The following is a 24,126-nucleotide window of genomic DNA, read 5'->3' as shown; positions in this document are numbered from 1 at the left end:
GCCTGAAGAGATGTGCCTCAGTGTTGCCGACTTTAACAATTACTTGAGCTAGTGCTGCTAGCTACTTTCAAAGGAAAGAGCCGGCAACAATGTGCGGGGTACATTACCAAAACTAGCTTTAACTGTGAAGTGTACCAAGTCCACGCTGAAGTCCGGATGCATTTTATGCTGTTAATAAAACAAAAAGACTGAAAATATAGGAGCCATGCTCACCCTTTTTGCCTGAATCCTACCATACAAGTGAAAGGTTACCTTTCAAAACTCACCTGTTTAAATATGCTTTAACCTGTGGTGCATAGTAATGTAATGTAATTGTCTTTTTAATGTTGTAATGTAATTTATTAGCTTTGTTTCTAATGTTATTGTTTTCACTGTTTCTGTGTTTACCATGCAAGGTGTCTTTGAGTACCTTTTAAAGCAATATACAAAATAAATGTATTATTATTAAATAATTCATTTAAAAGTACATTCTATCCAGTACATCTTAAAATGTCTGTACAATCACAACAGAGCTAGTCATAGAATATTTGTTTTATTTATATATATTTATGCATTTTCATCTTTTATATACTATAAACCCGTTCTTACTTGGTGAGGCTGAGGTCAAACAGCTCGGTTAGATATTTGGGTTTATCCAGCAAGGCGGTAAGAGCCCAGAATGCCTCCTCCTCTCCCAACTGCATCAGTAGCACTGCAGCTAAGTAGGACATCCCTGTGACACACACACAAACATACACATAAACACACCATTAAAACATTTCAGATACAGGTTCAAACATGTTTAGTCAAATGGCGGAGACAAAAGAATATCGTTAGTAAGCAGCAGCAGTAAAGTACACTGCTGAACAGGACAGCAGAGCATAACCTCAGTAGGCTTGTTATAGCCGACTGTGCATATCTGGCCTCATCAGAACCAATGCAGCTTTCCTCTGAAATACAGAAATCAGCATACAGAGCAGGACGTACTGTGATGCAGAGAGGCATCGCTGGAAAGTGGAAACCATAAAACCGTGAATGGGATTATAATATCAAGATGTGAAGAAGACTTTCATTAGATTTTCCCCCTATGCTATCACAATTGAAGCACTACTTTCTAGGAACAAAAAGTTAAGCAAAAAAACAAAAACATATATGTGTATACAAACATATATACATATATATGGTGATGTCATATAGTGATGCATAGTGATTTATGCGATGTTATATATCAAATATAATCAGGACTTGAGGAATTGTTCACTGTAGTTGACAGTTAACAGGATTATTCCATGGTGAGAACAGCTTAGTACACGTTTCTGATCTTAACTTCATATTTTAAGAGTTCCAGCAACAACAACAACAATGAATACTGCAGTAATAAATGCTTGTGCTGCCCATGATATTTTCACAATCAGATTTTCACCCAAATTTTAGTGATTTTATTTATCGAAATCACCACACTTATTAAACAGTTCAGTTCAGTTCAATTCAAATACATGTCATTAAAAATGAATAAATCATAAGTCTCAAATATTTGAACATGTGTAATTAATAATGTAAAAAAGAGTTTCATTTCACTGAGACTTGAGAGCAGAGAAGAAGGTGATGACGAGGTAACTCTATCTATATTAACAGTACTCTGCTTCCACCAAGTGTTCACATTATGTACTGCAGATATTTTCATGAAATTACTGAAGAGGTGTGTGAATAAAACTAAAACATGATGAATGAGATAACACAGTTAAGCTCAGACAACAAAATAAATGTCCTCCCAATGTGTGTTTAGAACAGGGGCAAAAACTGATTTTGATCATGTGGAATATAAATGAATACAGTCAAATCATATGATCCGTTACCTTGGCTGTATCCAACCTGTGGGCTGTACTTGGCGTAAGCGATGAGGACCCTGAAGAGTTTAGCCTGACCCTCAATGGCTTCTGGGCTGTCCCCCATCAGAGAGCGGTGGGTCGGAAAGGAACGTTCTGTGGAACAGGTCACATTAATACAACATGCTGCTAGTTTTCCTCTAGTTTTCAAATTCATATACTCATACTAAAGACATATCATTTTCTTTTACAACATTTCAAGGACTGAATGGTCAGTTTTAAATTCAGTCCTGAAAATTCGACAAAATACTTCATTCCACTGCTTGAGCTCACGTAGGTCGAGGGCAATCTGTCTGAAGAGCGTGATGTCATCCACAGAGTATCTGGGCTCGGGGCAGCTGGAGGGCAGCTGATGGTTCAAACCCAAATGGTTTTGGGTGTCGCTCAGTGTGGCGATTGCCGACAGGATGCCGTACTCGCTGACTCCCAAGTCCACCAGGGGCCCTCGCACTTCTAGCAGACACTTCTGTTGGTAGAGAGAACAAAACATTCTGTTGTTAGGAATCAATCATTAACATTTCTATAAATGAATGAACAGGGGCCCTGTTTCAGAGAGTAGGTTTAACAAAGTCTGAGCCAAACCCTGAACTCTGAGATGACTAACCCTGAGACAGAAAAAATATTCCAGAACAGCTGATCGGAGTTTGTTTAATCACCTCAGAGTTTATTCACTCAGAGTTAGGCTCATGTGTGTTGAATGAAAAGAGCGATCATCAATGGATCTCTGATTCCACAATCCACTTTGGAAATAAGTAAACAAAAGTTAGGCCTCTATTTTAATCCAATGGAAGTAGAGATATTAATGCATGTAAACTATATATGGACTGTGCATATTTATCTTTAAAATAAGAGCCTGAGTCAGAGAGGGGAAGTTAACACAATTAGGTTTTATTCTGTATTGTCTATTAATTCATTATTTATAAGACTATGATAAAGTGGTTGAACCTTACATTTTAAATACAATTTTACAGCTTTATTTTGTCTAAAAAACCCAGGGGACTGAGGATGAAAAATATACTTGAAATGAAAAAATATATATAGCTCAATAAGCTCCCGATCTGATCAAGTAATAATGTGTTTGGTGATTAAAAGGTTGCTTGCATTGCAAACGTATTCAGTGGCTTTATTTCAGCTACTTCAACAAATTCACTGAAATGCTGTTGAAACATGTTCACTTGAGCAGCCTATTTAAAAAAAAGAAAAAAAACTCACTTTAAAACTACATTCTACATCTGCACCACGATCCCGCTCACTCAAAAAAAATGACATATAATCACTAATTTAATAAATATTGTTGCATCAGTGGCAGCTGACATCAACTGTGTGCATAGAGTCACAGCGAGTTGGTTTTCATATTTATAAACTAGCAAAAGGAAGGACATGCAGAGGTTTTATTGTGAGCTGCAGCGGACTTGACTCAGTGTACTATTTGAACGTGAAGGTAAAAAAACAGTTACTTTAGATTTTCCTGTGTAACAAACTAATAGTCAACCAGGATTTACATTCTGACAGACAGTAAACCACGGCTCATTACTGAGTGGCGATACGCGCTTCTTTTATACAGACTGAATGAATGAAGAAATAAGATAGGGTGTCTGGCTCTGTAAGAGGAGGACACAGAGAGAAACTCAGGGTTTGCTAAAGAAAACCTGCCAGTGAGCAGGTTAGGTTCATGGAGTAAGTTACCATGGTAACAGACCCAGAGTTTAAGTAACCTCTCTTTCTGGAACTGAAAACTCAGAGTTTTTCTCATCTCACTAACTCAGAGTTTTTACTAAACCTGATTTCTGAATTGCGAAATGGCGACATCTATTTGCCAACCCGTGGTGTTGCATTTATAGGAACGGGAGTTTATGTCCCCAATACGCTCAGAATGAGAGAATAAAAGTCCTAAGGATCTGCATGAAGGGAGAGTTTTGAAAATCATCTAAATGAGACCCTAACATGTGCCTCTTCCTCCATATTTCAATGACTGTCCAAGCCTAGATTGTTGTGCATGTTCGATTTGATCATGCTGTATTCATCGAGGGAAAAAAAGCCATAAAACACATACAGTATATCAGTGAAGAGAATTAATTATGATCACATAATTGTGCATGTGCACAGATTGTAAAGCCCTCTGAGGCAAATTTGTAATTTTGGGCTATACAAAATAAACTGAATTGAATTGAATTGAATTGGTCTGGTCACATTCTCCCCAAATCTGGTCTGGTTCTACCCAAATCTGGTATTACTTTATTCAGATCTGGTCCTATTCTTCCCAGCTTGAAAAATAGCTTACACTATAAATCGATCATCAAAATATTTGTCAGCTTTTTTTCCAACAATCAACCATATCATCGATTGTAGAACAAATGCCAACCCGCACATTGCTGGCTGGTTGATTTTATGATTTTGACTTTGACATAGTGACATTTTTTGGGGGAAATGATGCAGAGGTGGCTGTTAAATAATGATTACGCTATTCTACGTTTTGTTTTTTGGTACCGGACTAACTTAATTCTGGAAATCATTGCCTCAATAAAAGAGAGTAAAATCATTACATTGGAATTTTTTTTTGTTATGCCCTATGTAACAATAATCATATAAGGATAAATAGACTTCCTCTCCAGTGCATGTCTCGTACCTGATAGTTAAAGTCACTGGTTTCTCTCAGACTGTCGATGGCAAGGAGACACTTCCACACTCTGCCTCGCAGACTGGGAGGAATACCCATCCTGATGAATCGCTCGATCTGAAAACACGGAAAGAGAAACCAATTAATGCATGGTTATGTTTCTGCAAAATTAAGGTAGATTTTTTTTTTTACATTTTTAACTTTTGGTTGAGTAGTTTGTAGGGGTCTCACCTGGCTCTTGCAGATGAAGCTGGCTCCATTCCAGTAGCTGAGCAGCTCACACAGCTCTTTGACCCTCACTGAGCTCAGCTGGGGGAAGCTGACAGAGACAACAGGACATTCAATTCAATTCAGTTTATTTTGTATAGCCCAGAATCACAAATTACAAATTTGCCTCAGAGGGCTTTACAATCTGTACACATGCGACATCCTCTGTCCTTCCCTCACATCGGCACAGGAAAAACTCCCCTAAAAAACCCCTTTAACAGGGAGAAAAAAGGAAGAAACCTATGGGAGAACGACAGAGGAGGGATCCTTCTCCCAGGATGGACAGAATGCAATAGATGTCATGTGTACAGAATGAGCAGCATAACAGAGATACAACACATTCAATGTATATGACATAAATTATTCATATAATAAGACTACTTATAATAACAGCAGCAATTATTACAGTAGAATTATAGTTATGAAAATAGGGATAGTAATGTGATTAATAATACATGGTGAGCTCGGGCTGATTCAGTAATGATACAGTATTGAAGTTAGATTATCAACATAAAATAATTAACTTTAATTTGTGAGGCAGAGGAAACATTTAAATGACCCCCCCTTATGAGCCACAAGAGACAAGAAAGCACCAATTGAGTTTACTTTTTCATTTTCAAATTGCACCGCTATTTTATTTATTAGCCATTAAGCGTTTGTTCTTAATGTTGAATGAAAACTTGAACAATAGAGTTTGAAATATAACTTTACTGTTGTACCCATACTGTTCTCACGTCATGTTTGCTCAGTTATTTGTGTCGAATATTGCAAGAAATCTCTCGAGACACAATTCCAAAACGACACAACGTTCTAATTAACAGATGTTCTAAAAGTCAAATTGACGTAACTGACGTTCTGTAACGTCAATAAATGAATGTCAACGGCGGAATGAAATAAAACTTAAGTCAATACAAGCCGTTAATTCAACCGTCTTCCAGAACTATAAATGTTCTGTTAATGACAATTCGATTCGAGATAAAGCTAACTGGCTAGCGGCTCGTTTAAATAGCCTTCACGTCACCCTGCCCCCCGCACCTGTAATCATGACTTCGGTGATGGACTTTTTGGTCCCTTCGTTTAGTAAGAGCGAAGCCGAATTCATCAAAACGCCTCCTTATCGTTGAGCTTCTCCTGCCGGCGTTGCTGCTGTTTCTCCTCCTCATAGCTTTAAAAGACATTTGTTCTGAACACAATTTCGCCCGTTCCCCCAAAAATCCCAGCGGCAGCCAACAGCCTGTTGGTGGCGAGTCCCTTCTGTCCTGTCAAACTCAACGGTCACATTCGGCCCGCCCCCTTTCACTACGTCACCACCAACCGAAAATGGGCGGGATGAATCAGAGACGGTTCAAACAAAGAAGAGAGCGGCTGTCCGCTGTGGAGCAGCTACACAGCGAGGGAGATGCATTACAGCATGGAAAGCCCAGGCTCATGTAGTCATATAGAAGAGTAACTTAGGCTGACTCACAGATTGGTCATCCACAGATAGAAAGTGGGTGCATTCCAAACACTTTTGATGCTTTCCAGATATCTTTCTTAATCATAAACTTGTTTTAAATGGAGAAGACCACATATTCTTGCTATTAGAATAGACGCCCTTATCACTCTTGCTGGGACAGTTAGTAATCTGTTTGTACCTTATTAAAGACACACTGTATTTTCCTGCTGCTGCCTCATCATCACTTTTGCAGTTTTATGCTTTGTCAACGATGACAAATTCCCCATTCATCACCACTTTCTTTATCACAATATGTGTATAGGAAGGACTAATCATCTTGTGATATCCATTTACAGTGTAAAGATGTTAAAGCTTCCAAAGTACCTAACATATCTTCTCTTACTTAAATCCAATAACTATTAGATTTTTTTTATTCCCCCTTTCAGATTTGAAATATTCTCTATCTCATGTTTTTTAGGACTCTACTAGTTTCTATTTCGTCTACTTAGTCACTTGATTTTTGGTTCTCTGTCTTATTTGTATTTTGTTGTTTGACTATAAATGTTTCTGGTTCTCAGGTTTATTAAAGAAAAAAAAAGAGATCTTAAATGTGAGAACCTGATTGAATAAAGTTACAAAGGTAGGCAAATTGAATGACAGCTTATCACGGTCGATGAACCAGTAACAGGTAGCAAGCAACAGAGGAGCATTGGTTCCTGTTTGATCAAAACACTACTTTAATATAATCTTTTTGTTCGGTAATTTAGTATGCTAAATGCAATACCAGATTATCTGATGAGCCAAAAATGCCAAAAATGCTCAAATGTGTGCCACATCTGGACCATCATAGCACAGCCAATCTTACTGTAAATACTTTAAAATCACTCATTGAGGACAAGTGAAAACACACATGACACTTTAATGTTCTTTATTGTGGTGATACAAAGTGAAAAAGCCTACAAGATGTATAAAAATGCCTTGGGCTGGACATGATCTTGATCTCTAGAAGGATTAAAAGTGAAAAAGGTATAGCATCCATTGCCAGCAAATGATCACCATAACAACAGTAGATTACAAGATACTCAGTTTATGAAAGGATCAACACGGTGGATCTTCACTCTGCAGTGATTTGGTCATTTCTGCGCGTCTCCACCTTGTATATTGTCTGGTAGCCGTCATCCCAGGCGTACAGCTGTTTGTCCCCGGGGTGGTAGTGGATGCTGCTGTGGCTGGTGTAGCGCTTCGGGAAGAACATCACGGGACTCTCCTCGCTGCAGACGGGTGGTGCAGAAAAGGGCAAAAAATACAGAATCAAATTAAGACTACTGCTTCAGAATGTGGATAAAAAAAAGATCTGGTGTCGTTTTGTGTTTACATATGCGGATGGTTTAAGAATACAAGTTTGCGTGAGTTTTTGGGCTATATTGTTGGTCCGTCTGTGTGTATTCCAACCTGTGGATGGTGTCATGGATGTCGTAGAGACACTGTATGGTGGAGCGACCTCCATAGCGTGTGTTGTAGACCACATAGAGGGTCCCGCATATCAGGAAGGCTCCTTCAGCATCACGGCTTCTACACTGAGTATCCCAGGTGTACTCTACTGCCAGACTTGCTGAGGTGAGAAACAAAACAAAGATCTAATATATACCAGGTTACTTATATATGTATGTACATGCAAAAATGTGGATACCGTCTACCTTTATCCAGTTTGGTGATGACCAGGTTTCCTCCGTACTCAGGGTCGGCATGAATGGCCCAGAGGCCCAGTTCGTCCACAGCCAGATCCAGGTATGTGTCGGGGTTCAGACTGTAGACTGGTAGACGACCAGCTCCTGGTAGCAGTGTACTGTCCACCACGGTACCATTCAACAGGTCTACCTTTATGTGTTGGGAGCAGATGGAAATAGACAAATTCAGAAATGCTACCATTATAGTTTAGATTTCTATTCAGTTATGTCAGACGTGTTTTTAACCACAGAATCGGATGGGTAAAGCAAGGTATTGGTCCTATCTTACACCAAAAGTCAAAATGAATTGAAAAATAAAAAAGATAGTTGTAGTCATTCTCAAAAATTCACAATATGTTTCTATCTAAATAAATATTTTCCTTAAATCTTACTGTTGGCGTTTACCCTTTCAAAAAACTACATTTTCACTGCAGAAAACTGCTTGCTTCACCAGGCGCCATTTAAATGGTAATGATGCAGATTTACAAACACACCAATGATTTATTAAGAGACTCAATACGACCCCTTTGCCCCTTAAATCTTGCTTTGCGCCCAGATTATGCACCATTTTACTAGTAAAAGTGGAGTTGGATATGCCCTTAATGCATTTTTGACCAGCTATTCTCAACCAGTGGGCTGGGTCCTACTGGGGGCCCTTAGAGAGCCATCTAGTGGGCTGCAGAGGTACTAACAAGTGGTTAGTTTAATAAAAACTATATTAATTTGGTATCTTAAAAAGCTAGCGATTTTTATCACTAACTATGCTCAATTATTCACATTAATACAAAACATAAAATTAAAATGCATATTTCAATGACACAACCTAACCCTAACCTAACCTCATTGAGGCGCTAGAGAAAAAGGCCATGATCTCCAAAGTATATAGGATTCATCCTCTGGTAACTATATATGTTGGAACAAAATTTCATAGCAAACCATTCAATAGTTGTTGAGACATTTCAGACAATCCTGATACTTTCCTGTATCTTGAGAAAAGTCAGCTCATCTCACTGGAAACAAAATTGTTTATTTTGGCATTGTTAGCTCACTGACCTCAGCTAAAAAAAACAATCAACTTCCAATGACTAAGTTCCTTTGAAATGATCTGAAGTCAGTCTCCAGCCAAAAGCTGCACAGCAGTTTGCCAAGCAATGTGCTCCTTCAACGTGACCACTGAATGAACAAACCATTTTATTCAATGCTTTTCATATTTTGCCAACATAATTCAAATCAACAGAGAAATGCCTTGATGTGAAACAAACCTACAGGTATTAGGCTTTGATTCAACACACCTTCAGGATCTGGCTGGGAGTGTCTGCCTTGTGGTAGTAGAGGAATCCGTTGTAGACCACTTGACCCGTCCCCTGCCAGTGTGAGGGCAGCTGTACCACCCTAACTGGTGGTGTTGTGGTCCTCTCTGTGAAACTGTGCAGAGAGACGTACTCCAGCAGGGTGTTGTTACGGATTCCACTGAGCAGGTAGACCTGAAAGAGAAGAATAAGAATAAGAAGTGAGTGGAAATTATTATTGTGGACTCAGGTTTGACTTCCCATTTTTGGTTGAAATGTAATGATATCATTAATATTTATCACTAGCATTCCGATGCCTTATGTGGGCCAAACTGCACCTCCTGCGCTGAAAGTCTAATCTAACAAAGTTATACATAACAAATCTAGGTTAAGGCAACAAAACTAATTGGTTAAGTTAAGGAAAAGATTATGGTTTGGATACAAATAAGTATGCTGTTTATGTAACTTGGCGTACATAACTTAGGTAACAAAAATACGGTAAAACACATCAACGTTGACATTTGGTTTCACGCGGGACACGAACCGCGGTCTCCAGGGTGAAGAAATTCTAATCCTGCTATAGTGAGGTCATGACCCGTCCTACTCTGCCTCTGATTGGTACGAGTACTTGTTGTCTTTGTTGACTGGATTAGTTAGGATTAGGCATGAGGAGTAAGAGTGGTGGCATCGGCGTCGTCTTTTTATATTTGTATCACTCAATTTTGATGACTGAATTGATGATAAGGTAAGACAAGATAAGATAAAATAAGATAATCCTTTATTAGTCCCGCAGCGGGGAAATTTACAGGATTACAGCAGCAGAGAGGATGCAAACAAGAGACATAATAAAAAACAAGATCAAAACAAGTATTATAAATAAGTAAATAAGTAATAACACAGTAAAGAATATTAAATAAGTATAAAAGTAAAAAATCCACAATAACTAAAAATAACCCAATGTTTCCTGAACTCTTTTTCTGGCCAAACACTTTAAAAAATGACAAACCATCCTGACCCAATTTGGCATTATCTATTAATCACTTATAAGAGCTAATTTGTGTGAAAAGAACGTTCATGACCATTTTTAGTGCCATTTCTGCATCACCCCATACTATCTCGGATAGATAAACAAGCCATTTCACAGAGACATATGTCTGATAAATCCAAACTTCGCTTAATGCATGTGTTATTGAAAACATAAAAACATGTAAAATACTTCATTAATGAGGCCAAATAAATGCATTTAATCGGAGAAAACATTTTCTCTCATTAGTAAAACAAAGAGTATGTAAGTTAGCCTTTCATATTAGATTCACTGTTATAAGTAGGCTACAACAATCAGAACAATACAAACATTTGGGGACCAGAAAACATCTCCCGCGACCCACCTTTGGGTCCCGACCCAGTCTTTGGGAAAGACTGTTCTAACCCATATCTATGATGCTGATAACCACTGATAAAGCCCGTTCAATCAACTGTTAACAGCTGGTGTGTTTTTTTACATCACATATCTCCGTTCCTGATGAATGTCATTGGGTGAATTAGGTCCCAAAAAAATACAATGAATTTACATCCGTCCACCAGCAGCTCCACATGGAGAAGGAGAAAAACACAGTCTGCTGGCCAGAAAGAAAATCAGCTATCCCTCTAATGGAAACAGACCATTATTACTGAAATCACGTCATCGTTAAAAAAGAACTGACCTTAGCTGATCCTTCAGTGGGGTCCCTGAACCAGGAACCGTAGGTGTCTCCTGCCTTCTTCACAATCTTGAGGGACTTGATTTGACTCAGCGCCGTTCTGCAGTCTGGAGATGTTGGAGGGAAAAGAATAAACTGTAGCACAACATCCTGTTCATTACATTTTTGTATCTTTTCTTTTTGATCTTTGGTTCTTCTCTTGTAATACATAAGCACTGACCACTAAAACATGCTGAAATCGTTATCCGTATACCGGCCCACTTCCTACCATTATCCACTTTGATCTTGGCTTTCTTTTGCAGCTGGTCCAGCTCAGCGGCCTTTATCTGCTGCTCCAGCAGTGCCTCTTCAATCTCAATGTCGGTCTGGGCGGGAATCTTGTTTTCAAGATACTCCAACTCTCTCTCCACCCGGTCGACACGCACAGAAACGCTGTCCACCTGGCTCCTCACCTCTGATCTACGCAGCAAAAACAAAAAAGGACTAGTTCTAAGGCATCTTAAAGATGCTGTTGGTAATTTTTATGAAAATAACTTTTTGTCATATTTGCTCAAACTGTCACTATAAGCTGACAATAGCACGTGAGACAGATGATCTGTGAAAACGTCAGGTTCTTCTGCCTCCTTTTACTGCTTCGAATAGCATTTTGCAAGAGTCCACCACGCCCCAAAGAAAAACAACCAATCAGAGCCTAGGAGTCACTAACGCAGCTGTCAATCAATGCTAATGTACTCCAAATGAACTGTTAAACTAGGCAGCACTGTTCAAATATGAATCAAGATTATTGCATTGCCTATTTTTCGCCGCAAATGTTTTCAGAAACATATCTTACTTAACTGTTCAGCTGGAAAGGAAACAATTGTGAACCGGCCGCCATATTGAAACCAGTCGAGCCTAACCAACCACCGCCCACCAGAAAAAATTGATCTGAAAACATTTTAGGACAGAAATAGGCGATATGGTCACAGAATATTAATTTATATTAGATCAGCGCTTCCCAGTTTCATAGTTTGATCAAAGTTGAAGCAGTGGTGATTGACAGCTGCGTTAGAAACTCCTCAGCTCTGACTGGTTGTTTTTCTTTAGCGCGTGGGGAATTTGCAAATGCCATTAGGAGCACCAAAAGGAGGCTGATTATTTCACAGAGTATTTGTCTCATGTACTACTGTCAGTGTTTAGTGACATTTGAGCAAATAGGAATAAAAGTTATTTTCATTTAAGTTTTTTCTGCAGATTTAAGTGACTACTGTAGTTCCTTCATTAAGTCACATGATAAAGTATTTTCTTTTCAGACAGGCCTACCTCAGAACACTGAGCGTGGACAGATAACCCCTGATTTCAGAGGAGAGGTCATAGGTCTTCTGGGTGACGCTCACTGTCTTTTGCTCACATTGATTCAGACGCTCCTAATGTCATTGACAAAGAGAACATGTGGTGAACACAGAATTAAAGCAAGAATACATTTATTTTGAGAGAAATAAAATAATTCTTCCATTATTTTTTTTACTTGGGAATTTATTAGCAGAAATATAATATAATATTCACAAATCTGTTTTAATTTGTGTATAATCAACTAAAACAGAATTGTTGTTTTATGCGGTTTAAGCATGTTGTAGAATGTTTCTACAGTAGCCGGGAGCAGACAAAACAACCACCGGCTCTAGCCAGAGCCGATCACGTTTTAACATTACCTGCAGGCCTACGCAGTTCTCTAACACGCCTGCTGTGCAAAACTGTGGTACCACAGTTGTGTTATTATGGTAAGGATGATTTCTGAGTGGAGAGGCGGGGAGGGGGGTCTGATTAGAGGGCTTTAACATTTTTTTATTTCACCAAGTAGATTAGAGCCAAAAGGTAAACTCCATCTCAGGTTTGGCCTTAAAAAATTCAGGCTGATTTAAAACAGTAGATGGTGATTTTCAACCATGCACATTTTGTTAATTTAGTTAGAAATGTCAATATAAACACCAGCATGGATGCGTATCATCACAGTACAGTCATACCATTTAGTTTACAACATTAAAAAAGTTATTCTTTTAAGTGCCAAAGGCAAAAGTACTCACTATGCAAAAGTGCCCATTTCAGAATGTATTATATTACTGGATTATAAATAGTGATGGAGTATATCACTTTAATGTTGCAGCTGGTAAAGGTGAAGCTAGTTTTAATTACTTTATGTATTGCTGGGTAGCTTTATCTATAAAAATAGATTCTCCATTTTAGAATTATATTTTGTGGTAATGATAAAAAAGCTGTAAATTAAATGTAGTGGAGTAAAAAGTACATTTGCCTAAAAAATGTAGTGGAGTAGAAGTATAAAGTAGCATTACTCAAGTCTAGTGCAAGTACCTTCAAAAGGCCAGTATTTTAGTTAATGTACTGAGTCACATTCCAGCGCTGGTTACTGTTACACTTTGTCGTATTGATGCTAGTACAGGAGAGCACTTTTAAATGAAGTACATTATAGTATATTACCTCACTGAGACACACAGTATCTATACAGATCTGACTAACACATGCACAGATATATTCTAGAGATCTGTCGCCAGATATCCCGTCACAGGAAGAGGTTATAAAAAATGAAAGCATGGCACAACATTTGGCAGCCAGATGATCTGAGCCTCTTGTAATTCATAATTCATGTTATTCGTTTTAAGGTCAAATGTTTTGTAACATTATAGCAAGAAATGCTATCACCTGACAGATGCGGCACGGGGACCTTACCTCCATCTGAGACAGTCTCCTCTCCAGGTACTGGATTATAAAGGAGTCCTGGGAGGAACCCTGTGTCTTGACTGAACCCACATTCAGATAGAGACACAGGAGAAGGACAAGAACCAGTCTGCCCGACATCAGTTCTTCTGTAGACAAATCACAAGCTAAAACTGTACCAACTTCACTATTTCTGTGTCTGAAAAGCCTTGTCAATGACAAAGAGACTGTTTCCTGTATTTCTTTCAAGCACTCATGCAGAGAACAACTCACTGAAACAGTCTTCTACACTGAAGAAAAAAGAAACCAAAAAGATCAATTCATCCGGGTTCAGTCACAGTTTAAAACAGTCTTTAGCGTGTTGAAAGAAATCCTTAATGGTCCTTTAATGGCTGGTGTGTCCAGTTTGCGTTGAAGAGTTGCAGCTGCAGAGCTTTCTGTCTTGTTTCTCCAGTGGATTTGGATCCAAGTGAACCTCACCCTCCCACGGTACCTCCCAGCCCCCCCCCTCTCTCTCTCTCTCCAAGTTTCTCTGAATGTCTCTCTCCCCACCCTTTTCCCTTCTCTGGAGTTTGTGTACTTGAGATCTGAGAGAGAAAACCAAAAGAGAAGAGGGAGAGAGAGAGAGACAGAAGGGAACAAACCGAGACTGTTCAGACCCTGCTGTCCAACCAACCCTGCAGTTTTCTATTGTAATAATCTCCAGATGGCCAACTGACACGTCCTCCAGTCCTCACACGGGGGCAGGAGCTGGTGGATGAAGTGGTAAAGTTACACCACCTTAGTGCAAGAAATACACACAGTTGATAATAACTGTTAACCTTGAGTACATTTAGTACATTTTGTATTTTGTCCACATGCAAGACACAAAGGGTGTTTCCAGCTGGCAGGATTACTGGCTTTATTTTTTTACATTACATTGTATTACATTACATTACATTACATTACAGTCATTTAGCAGACGCTTTTATCCAAAGCGACTTACAATCAGTAGTATATTACATATCATTCACCCATTCACACACTGATGACAGGCTACCGTGCAAGGTGCCACCATCAGACTCTAACTAACATTCATGCAACATCCAGTCCACACCGATGGCAAGCCTTCGGGAGCAACTTGGGGTTAAGTGTCTTGCCCAAGGACACATCGACTGCCGAAGCCGGGTATCGAACCACTGACCCTCTGATTGGAGAACTACCTTGCTCTCCACTACACCACAGCCACCCCATTGTATAGCAACAAAGCAATTTCTTGCTCCTAATTCTAGACTACAGTGTAAGAGATGTGCTATTATCTAATATCACCATAACCTCCCAAAGCAGTGCTTATTTTTGACTGGGGAGACTGAAGCCTTAGCAAGTCGGAAAATAAATAAATAAATGGATGTCTGACTTTAAGAGTTTCAAGACTTTCTGGCCTTATTACTACCCGTGGTGATCCAGATGATATTCTGAGTGATATCCTTCCAACAAGTTGTCACTGCCATTAATGGATAATTCCTGGTTGGCTGCTGTCGGTTGTCCATCTGGTGCTTTTTTACATTTCTTTTTTTTTGAGCCACCTGGGCCTGTTTCCTGTTCTGTTCTGACAGACAACATCTGGTTGTCAGCTTTCACCAATGTACCTGAGATCTGGTGCATATTCCACACAGAGCTTAGCACGGAGCTGCACTTTAATGTGAACACGACAAGGTTAAATAGAGGATAAGACGCTAACGTGCTAGCAAAGGTGCACACATTAGATCTTCTGTTGAGGTCTTCAGTATTTTATTTTTTGTCAGGCCTCTGTATTATAGCAAGTTTCTACCATGAGATGGCGCCACATTGCAGCAAGAGTACCACAACATCCTACAGTCTTTTGAGGAGAAGGCCTAAAAATACATTTATTCAATGTTCATATGGGGACCTGACTATTGCTTCAAGACGGACTAGATTTTGAGCTTGTCCTTCAAGTAAAAGCAGGAATTCTCTTTACATCCCGACACAGTCAATGAATGAAATGCCATGACGGAAAAAAGAGATTTAGATTTAACACATTTTGTTTCACCTTTCATTGGAAAGGAGTTGGAAACATCGGACTGGGTTTTCACGGTTGGATATTTTTTTAAATCCAGTGTATTCTAACTAGTTTCTCAAGATTACTAACCCTAAGTACAGAAGTATAACTAACAAAATGTATTAAGTGTGAAAAAAAGTACTTAATGCAGAATGAGAGCTGTCATAGTGACCCCAGACTCTGCCTCAACTAAAATATTATTTTGGCTTCCTTTTGCTGATTTCTAAAATGTTTTACTGTTGAAATTGTCTGCTCTCTTTTTTTGTGTAAGAGGATGCACTACAAGTGAATACAAATTTTAACTGATACAAATCAGTATATTCCTCAAGTAGATCACTTACCTTACATATTATGTGTCAATAAACAAATGAGGCCTCATCTTATGAATTATTTGCGTATTCTTATACAACAGAAATCCGAACGGTGGACAAAGCCAGGATCAAAATTCTTGTTTCACCCTGTTGTCATATTAGAGTCAAAAGTTTTTGTAGAGGGTTTTTTGAATATTTTTTTAAGCACTCCATAAATCAGAAGATACTGTCAACAGTCATAAAGAAATACATCTTTTCCATGTTTTTTAACGGAATAAAAGATTATAAAAATCTGGCTATGTTTTATATATGCACAAACCCCTCTTTAAAAACCTTCACAATATAGTATTTCTTTATACATAATTGAGGCATTATCTAATGGTCACTCTCTGTGAATTTAGGAGAAAACTGCAGACGCAAATAAACAAAGTAGTCAAATAAACAATAAATGTCTGAAAGAATACTGGTTATGGAAGTCTTAAAAATGACTTTGCATGAAAAACAAGTGTCTTGCGTGCCTTGCCTTAATTTAAAAAGCTGAGCTGCAATCTAAGTATTAAATTAGCTATATAAACAAATATTATCATTGTTATTACTATCATTATGTGTTCCATGACATCGGTCCATAGGGGCACAGAGCTCTCTCTTCCCCACACAGCTGTAAAGGTGGTGACTCAACAGAGGAATTATGTTGTTTATAGTTTCAGTTAACGTACAACCATGACCCCATAGGTCTGGAGCACTATGCCAAATCAATGACACCTGTGCAACGTCACTCTCTGCACACACACACACACACACACACACACACACACACACACACACACACACACACACACACACACACACACACACACACACACACACACACACACACACACACACACACTTTTGTTAAAATTCTGAAGTCCTATGTTCTTTCAACCTGAAAGAGTGGCGATCTCAAAAAATAGAAATGCGATACAAAATTCTACATCATCAATATCTATATTAGCATTGGACAGCTACAAATAGAGGAATACAACAGTGCTTGGGAGCACTGTCTGCTGCGTTTGGCAACAAGTTCTCATCCACATCACACATGATCTCCTCTCTTGTTTCACAGCTGGGCAAATAATAATTTTGCATGTCTGATCCATCCCTGGCAATCTTCTGCAGATATATATCCAGACATCCAGCATTCATTGGGCCCAAGAGGGCGATCTCATGTGGCTGTTGGTCAGAAACATTCCAGTGTAAATTACTCTGTGACGGGAAGAGATGAAACTCAATATCGTCACATACAATTACAAAATGGCCCCTTTTTCTCACCAGGCACAGTCCCCATTAGGAGTTCATGCGTTTTTTTAATTTATTTTTAGTTTATGTTAAGTTTTTGTATGGAAACATAACAATTTGTACAATATTTAAACATCTGCAGAAATGGAGTGTAGATACACAAAGGTTTGGAGGTGGTTGAGTTTAAGTAAGAAAACAGTTCATGAATTTTGAAACCACTGCAATATTTATTAAAGCAATGTCATAGTGACTGTGAAGTCCATATTGACTTCTGTTGAAGACTGTGTGAAGAGTTGGTGTAAAAGACTGCACTCGCTGAAAAATGTAAGTTTTTTACGTGACATAAGTTTGCAAAAACCATACTATAAAGAATAGCTTGACTCTTTGTTGAATTATTGGTTTATGCTAAATAACTAATAATACATTTACTTTTAATAAATACTGTATTGTAAACGTAATGCTGACAGTCAATGTTTAATGAGTGACAAAGGATTGCGTGTCCAACACCACTTCTGCTAGTAAAACGTTGCATAATGTGTGCGCAAAGAAAAAAAACAATGGGCAAAGGGGTTGTATTTAGTCTGTTAATTAATCATAGGTGTGTTTTGGGAGTATAAATCAAACCAATCAGTGTCATCAACTTCCTTTGACTGCTTATGAGCAAATGCACAGAATAAATATTTAACGGAGGAAGAAAAGGCTGCTGTGCATTCCTGTGTGTGACCAGTTTGCCCTCTTTGCGAACCCGCCTATGTAGGTCTTACTATATAAGTAATGCGCCCGTTAAATAGCAGGAGAACACTGCACCATTGACCTTGTTTTTTTTGCCAATGGTGCAATTACTTTCTGCTGCCACAAGATAGCAATGCGCCTGAGGAAAAGAGGACGGCAAGTTATAAGACTGGGGGCGTGGCGTGAAAATGACAATTGCGTCGGTCTGAAACGAGTAATGCCAGATGTGACACTGTGCGCTGCTTTGTGCCCCTTAGTGCCGCTTTGTTGTGCCGCGTTGTTGCATCATTTTTTTTCACTTCATCCTTTATTCTGTTTGTGGCGCTTTCTTGCAGCACCTTCTTCAGTGCTTTGCTGCGTCGCTTTTCCCGCTTTGCAACAGGTGTAAGATTGGGCCGTTAGTGTGCTGCTGGGAGACCAGCGTCAGTGTTCTGGTTCCAGAGTTGATCCTGAGATGTGTATCACATGTTTTAAATGCATAAGTGCATTTTGGATGTTTAATAAACTGGTTAGCTAAGCTGCATGTCGGTAAAGAAAAAAGAAAGTAGAGAACTGTGGGGTTAGTAACTGTAAAAAAAAACAGCCCACTATAAAGCATTGGTTTTCAGCGAGTCAGAAAACATGGCAAAGTAGAATAAGTTGAGGATTTTGTCTTGTTTTAAGGTGATCAGATTACTCTTAACCACCACTTTGTAATCTTCTGGCTAAGCACTACACACACCCCAACTACACATACACACACAATGCAATGTAACCTCATAAAAGATTCATACAATATGTGGTAGAGACCTATAAAATATCCATAAAGTCTCAGCAAGACATCCGACTGGGTTCATTTTCAGGAGTGACAGGAGTAATCCATGGAGCTTTGTGTGTTTGTGTGTGTGTGTGTGTGTGTGTGTGTGTGTGTGTGTGTGTGTGTGTGTGTGTGTGTGTGTGTGTGTGTGTGTGTGTGTGTTGTCCACGATATGTTTCACTGTTTGCTCATATTTGCTGTTTCCTGCATGTTTCTCTCTTGGACGAGGCCAAAGTTGTACATTTACTTTGTGTCTGGTATGTTTGTGGATATGCATGTGCATGTGCATACAATGTATATGTTTACAAGACTGAATGAGTGATGTTAACCTCCCACCACACTCGGGATCTGACATTATCATCAACCTTTGGGGCTAGTTTTTGTTTTTGGCAGATGATGAGATTTTAATGCCTGTCAATGGCAACAGGAAGTGAAAAAAAAGAAGAGCTCAGGCTCTCACACCACTCACACTCAATCACTTGTCCCATGTTGGCCTTTGAGAAAGAAAAATAGATATCGAAATGAATAAATTTATATTTGACATTATTTGGTTTCATGATGGCGCCCTTAAATACAAGCTTTGAACAACAGGACAGGTTAGCTTTCTGGCTAAAGTCGATACATCCATTTGTTAATTTTGTACAAAAACAGAGGTGTAAAATCAAAAAGTTGTAGTTTCATGTGATGTTATATGTAACACTACCACTGACCTGGAGTTCTTACTATCTCCTTTCGACCAACAAGACTACAGGAAGTCGCAAACGGCTTAAAGCATGATAATTAGTAAGCTTTGGAAGTGCTTGTTGGCAGATTTAAATTTGTACAGAGCCAGGGCAGTTGTTTCCTCCATTTTCAGCCTTTGTGCTAAGCTAAGCTAACTGCAGCTGCATCCTTATAGTTGACATACAGATGAGAGTGGTATCTTCTCATCTAACCCGCCGCAAGAAGTCAAATAAAAGCATGCGACGGCCGTAATCCAAGATGGTAACAGCGAAACCACCAAACTCGAGGCTTCAAAACGGCAGTCCACAAACCAATTGGTGGCGTCACGATGAATATGTCCACCTATTATATACAGTCTATAGTTGGAAGTTTATTTTGGAAAGACACTCATCAGTTGGGAGTGACGACGGGCTGAATATCTCTCTCAACTCACGACTACTCATCCTAGTCTGTCTAAATCACTTCATCTTGCTCATTACATACAGCTAAAGGTATAGTTTCTGCTGTGTGCCAAAGTGCCCCCTTGTTCCTAGAATTGTTTCACAATTGCTCTCTGACCTTTTCCTTCTGTTCCCCCCCTCACTCTTTCACTTCATCTGTCTCTCTCCTACTATGCAGGTCTTCTGACTTCCAGCGGCGCCGCTCTTAAAAATGTAATTACCAGGACGCTCCCTGGGGCAGCAAGCCGAGGTGAATGCCAAGTCAACCCCAGGTATAGAAATTAATTAGGTTTAATTCAAGTGAAATTCACTGCAGCGCTAACACTGTGGAACTTCAGCTTTTCCATTCCATAGACTTTTTCTCGTCCGCATTTGCATTTGTTTGTGAAGATAAAGAGATAAATGGGTGAGTCAACATAGATTAAGGATAGAAGATATATTTTTCTTTGTTCCTGTATACTGTTCATTTGATATGATCTAATAATGCAGAAATCCCCAAAGTATGCAGACATGTTTTCAACCTGTCATCCCACACATCCTCGTTTTATAGATATATATTGCAAGCAAATTTGAAAACCCCTTCTGCTTCATTTCCCAGTGAAACTACCGGAAAATTAAACTTTCTTTCCCTTTAATATTCACTCTCCTCTTGAACCTGCCTAAAGATCTCTCAGTCCTTTTTGACATGTCTTCTGTAGACAGACATGCGTTATATTACACAGCAAGATATGTAAATGAAAGCTTCAAGTCCATAATCATTTGTTCGATATTGAATGAAGACCGCCTCTTCAACAACAGTTGAAATGTGTTTGTAATGTGAACTTTGTAGCTCATAGTGACAACCCAATAATTATCACCAGCGTTTTATAGTCTTTCAGCTTTGTTTTGGTTTTAAGTAATACAGGGTTGACAGATCCGGTTTGTTTTGTTAAACGAAACTAGCAAACAGTCCCACGCACAACTCCTTCGGTTCTCTAAAGTTGGTTTTATACCAAATCTTTTGTACTATATAAGGCCTAAAGTTTATGCAGGGGAAGTATTTTGCTTAGCCAACTAACTAAATATTCACAGGAGCTAATTGTTAAAGCTGAGCTAGTCAATATTTTATATAAACGATTGAATACGTAATGTGAAGGGGGTCACCCAACTCTGCAGTTCCCCTCAGCTCTATGTTTCAGTCGTTAAGGCATTTTTCAGCATTGTTTTTCTTTTACGGCCCACAAACATATATGTTTAGGTTCAGTCTCAAAGCTCTTATTCACTTAGTTTCCAGCAGCAACCCACTGTATCCCCGCCTAGCAACAGAACAACAAAATTGACAAGTATCTAGTGAACATAGCAGAGCATTTAGCAGCTGAACGCCAGATATTTGCCTCAGGAGATGGTGGAGACCAAAAACAGAGCTAAAAGGAGAGTGAATATTGGACTTATGTTCATACGGTGTATAGTTATACAACTCCATATGAATACTGATGTTGCTCCTTGTCTGTTGGTGTGTAAATTAGCAACAACCAGCAAACTGTTTGCTAGTTTGATAATATGTCAGTGTGGTTTTTAAAGCTTTCTGAGCTGCCTGCAAGGGGTCAAAACATTTTTATGCATATTTAAGGAAAACTTTACCCACAAAATGACAAAAAAGTTACTTTGAGTTCCCTTTAAATCTTTAAGAAAACTTTGTTTTTCTTGCTTGCTTTCAGGATGAACGACAAATCCAAAAATGGAGAAAAGTCTTGATGTATTAATGTAAACTTGGGCCAGGTATAAAAACAGCAAAACTATATCAAAACATCTGTTTCATGCAGCTTTTGCTCACTACTTGACAAACACATGCATCTTTGCTAAAACATAAATATTTAAAACACCATATGCATAAACAGTCTCACGCTTGCACAAACACGCTACTCATCCGTGTTTAAAATAGTGTTTTTTTTAGCAGAAATGCTTTGTTTGGATTAAAAATTCAAGGAAACCTGGGCTGAGTAGCTGATATACAATTGGTCATTTTGAAGGTGAAATGTCCCTTTAAAGAAAAGGCCCACATTTCTCAGAAAATAAACTATTACCCCCGGGCAATAAGGTGCCACATGCTAAAAAAGAGTGTTATGCATAAGCTCCTTATCTCCAGAACAATAAGCGCCCAAGGCGTTTAAACTGAATCCCAAATGCACTCACACTCTCAAACAGGAAATAAGAGTTGTTTATGACGGACAGTGGAGACAGAAGGCTCTAACCGTATTTCTGATGCGTGTCATTCCGTGCTTTTTTTTTAAAGAATCAGCAACAGGATCATTTGTCATCGTAGTTTAATGTTTCCACGCAATCATTAGTTATGCCGAACACAGACACAGAGTAAAAATTGAAACTATACTATAATATTTATAATCATAAGTCAACCTAATTTATTATACATTACTCATGCAAAAAACTGTTGCTATTTGAAAAGGAGGCATCATGTGAACAAAGGCTGAAAGAATCAGGGATAAGAGATTTTGCTGCCTCCAGAGCTGTCTGCGGTGCTGAATTGTACCGACCTATACCGCTCATTCAAGGGTCATTAATCTATTGTGCTGACCTGTTATTTGCATACACGTGGGCTGCCTCATGTGAACCTTGGCATTTTCCACATCAACAAGGCCTTTTTTCTGCATCGAGACCACCAACAGTCGGTTGTTTTTTGTTTATGCCCCCATTCTACCAAAACTCTTTATGCCGTGTTGCCCATATCACAGGGAATTCTGGGACATAACGAGTAGCGCATCTGGCTCCGGCGGTCACAACATCTTGGCTGGTGCCTGATCATACTTCATGTCCACTCATGTTTGTTTACTCGTGCCTCCTAACATGTTTGATTTGAACTTGTCCAGTTTCCGTAAATGAAATTCTGCACTTGCATTTGACCGTATAAGATGGGAATTCCCATTGTGTCTATTTCCGTTGGCGGTTTCTTTTTTTTCCATCATTCCTTCCTAAGCGATGTTAATATGCCTCACTATTTCTCTATCTAATCCCTAGATGGGTTTGAAACAACACCTTCAGTAGCCGGCTCCACGGATAACGGACTCTAAAAGCACAGGAGACACCAGACGTGCATTAGGAGTGGACAGGATCATGTCATACAGCTATTAATATTAGAAGCCTTCAGCACAGTGCAGTGAGCTGAGATAAAGTAGTGCCCGAAAGAAATCGATGGCCCATCATCAAGTGGAACCTTAGAAATATGGTTAGAAATTGTTTTTAAAAGGAACACTGAGTGACTCAGTGTGAAATGGAGCACTGAGTAGAAAATGATTTACCTATCATCATTACTAAATTACTTTATTTACAATGTGCAAATAAAACGAACAGCTTCGAACGAGCCTCTGTATTAAATCAGGTTGAATTCAGCTGATTAAGAGGAAGCAGTCTCTTTGTGGTCACAAAGAAATTCTGGAGAAGTTTGTTGTTGAAACGCGATTCGACCTCAATCTCATCCAACTACAAGGCTGAATTTCTCCGCACGACTCAGCATGATGTTTAAAGGACTTCTAGGAAGAAACCAAGGTATTTGTAAGTTGAGGCTCATGCAACCACCTTAACATTTACGGAAACATTCTGATACACATCATCAGCTGTCTTCTTTGACATGAGATGCACAACAATTTCATTTCAAGTCTCAATTCACAACATTTGAAAATGCCGTCCTGCAAGCCTGACACAGGGCTGATATGAAATGGATTTATATTTAATGTACCCCTTTGTTTGCAGAAACACACAATGCCACCATTTTTTTTTCAGGCATTCGCTTGTTTTATGCAAGCAGTCTTTTCAAAATATACTTCCATCTTCACAGTAAACAACTCAGTCAGGTTCATGTAACAAAACTATTTGGTTGGGTTTAAGTAAAGATGGTGGTTTGGATTAAAATAACTACAGAAGTGCCATTACTAATAAATCATCTGACTTTTAGTTTCACACGCACCACAAACAGCGGTCTACAGGAGTAATGACCGGTGTTTGTTTGAGCCATTAACCACCACTTGCCCCAAGCTGGCATGTTTTCTTGCAGTCTTTATACTTCCTGGTTAACGATCAAGTGGATCACATAAGACTTACTACGTCAGATATCTACGAATTACAGCACATTTTTTGTGGGTATCGCAACGAACGCTGGATGAGAACAGCCTGATTTATGTGCA

At 39.0% G+C, this 24,126-nt stretch overlaps 2 protein-coding genes across 2 annotated transcripts in view; both read right to left on the bottom strand.

Annotated features, from left to right (window-relative positions):
* Positions 1–6,088, bottom strand: part of si:ch211-266k8.4 (carabin) — a 63,926-nt gene extending 57,838 nt beyond the window's left edge. The window contains exons 1-6 of the mRNA XM_054620543.1: positions 5,785–6,088; positions 4,714–4,801; positions 4,492–4,599; positions 2,139–2,331; positions 1,836–1,961; positions 589–712 (exon numbers count right to left, since the gene is read on the bottom strand). Of these exons, the coding sequence (XP_054476518.1) occupies positions 589–712; positions 1,836–1,961; positions 2,139–2,331; positions 4,492–4,599; positions 4,714–4,801; positions 5,785–5,927 (782 nt within the window). The 5' untranslated portion in view covers positions 5,928–6,088. The remainder of the gene's footprint in view (positions 1–588; positions 713–1,835; positions 1,962–2,138; positions 2,332–4,491; positions 4,600–4,713; positions 4,802–5,784) is intronic.
* A 1,015-nt stretch (positions 6,089–7,103) lies between these two features.
* Positions 7,104–14,059, bottom strand: olfml1 (olfactomedin-like 1). The gene is made up of 9 exons (XM_054620482.1): positions 13,886–14,059; positions 13,625–13,761; positions 12,203–12,306; positions 11,169–11,359; positions 10,904–11,007; positions 9,204–9,395; positions 7,882–8,062; positions 7,637–7,796; positions 7,104–7,455 (listed from the first exon to the last, which is right to left on the bottom strand). Exons 2-9 carry the CDS (start codon positions 13,751–13,753, stop codon positions 7,299–7,301), a joined length of 1,218 nt encoding a protein of 405 aa, XP_054476457.1. The 5' UTR covers positions 13,754–13,761; positions 13,886–14,059; the 3' UTR covers positions 7,104–7,298.
* Between the last annotated feature and the right edge of the window lie 10,067 nt (positions 14,060–24,126).

Source organism: Anoplopoma fimbria, chromosome 19 (genome assembly GCF_027596085.1).
Source record: "Anoplopoma fimbria isolate UVic2021 breed Golden Eagle Sablefish chromosome 19, Afim_UVic_2022, whole genome shotgun sequence".
Classification (NCBI taxonomy): domain Eukaryota; kingdom Metazoa; phylum Chordata; class Actinopteri; order Perciformes; family Anoplopomatidae; genus Anoplopoma; species Anoplopoma fimbria.
Note: the sequence above shows the minus strand (reverse complement) of the source record. Positions and strands in the feature narration are given on the sequence as shown.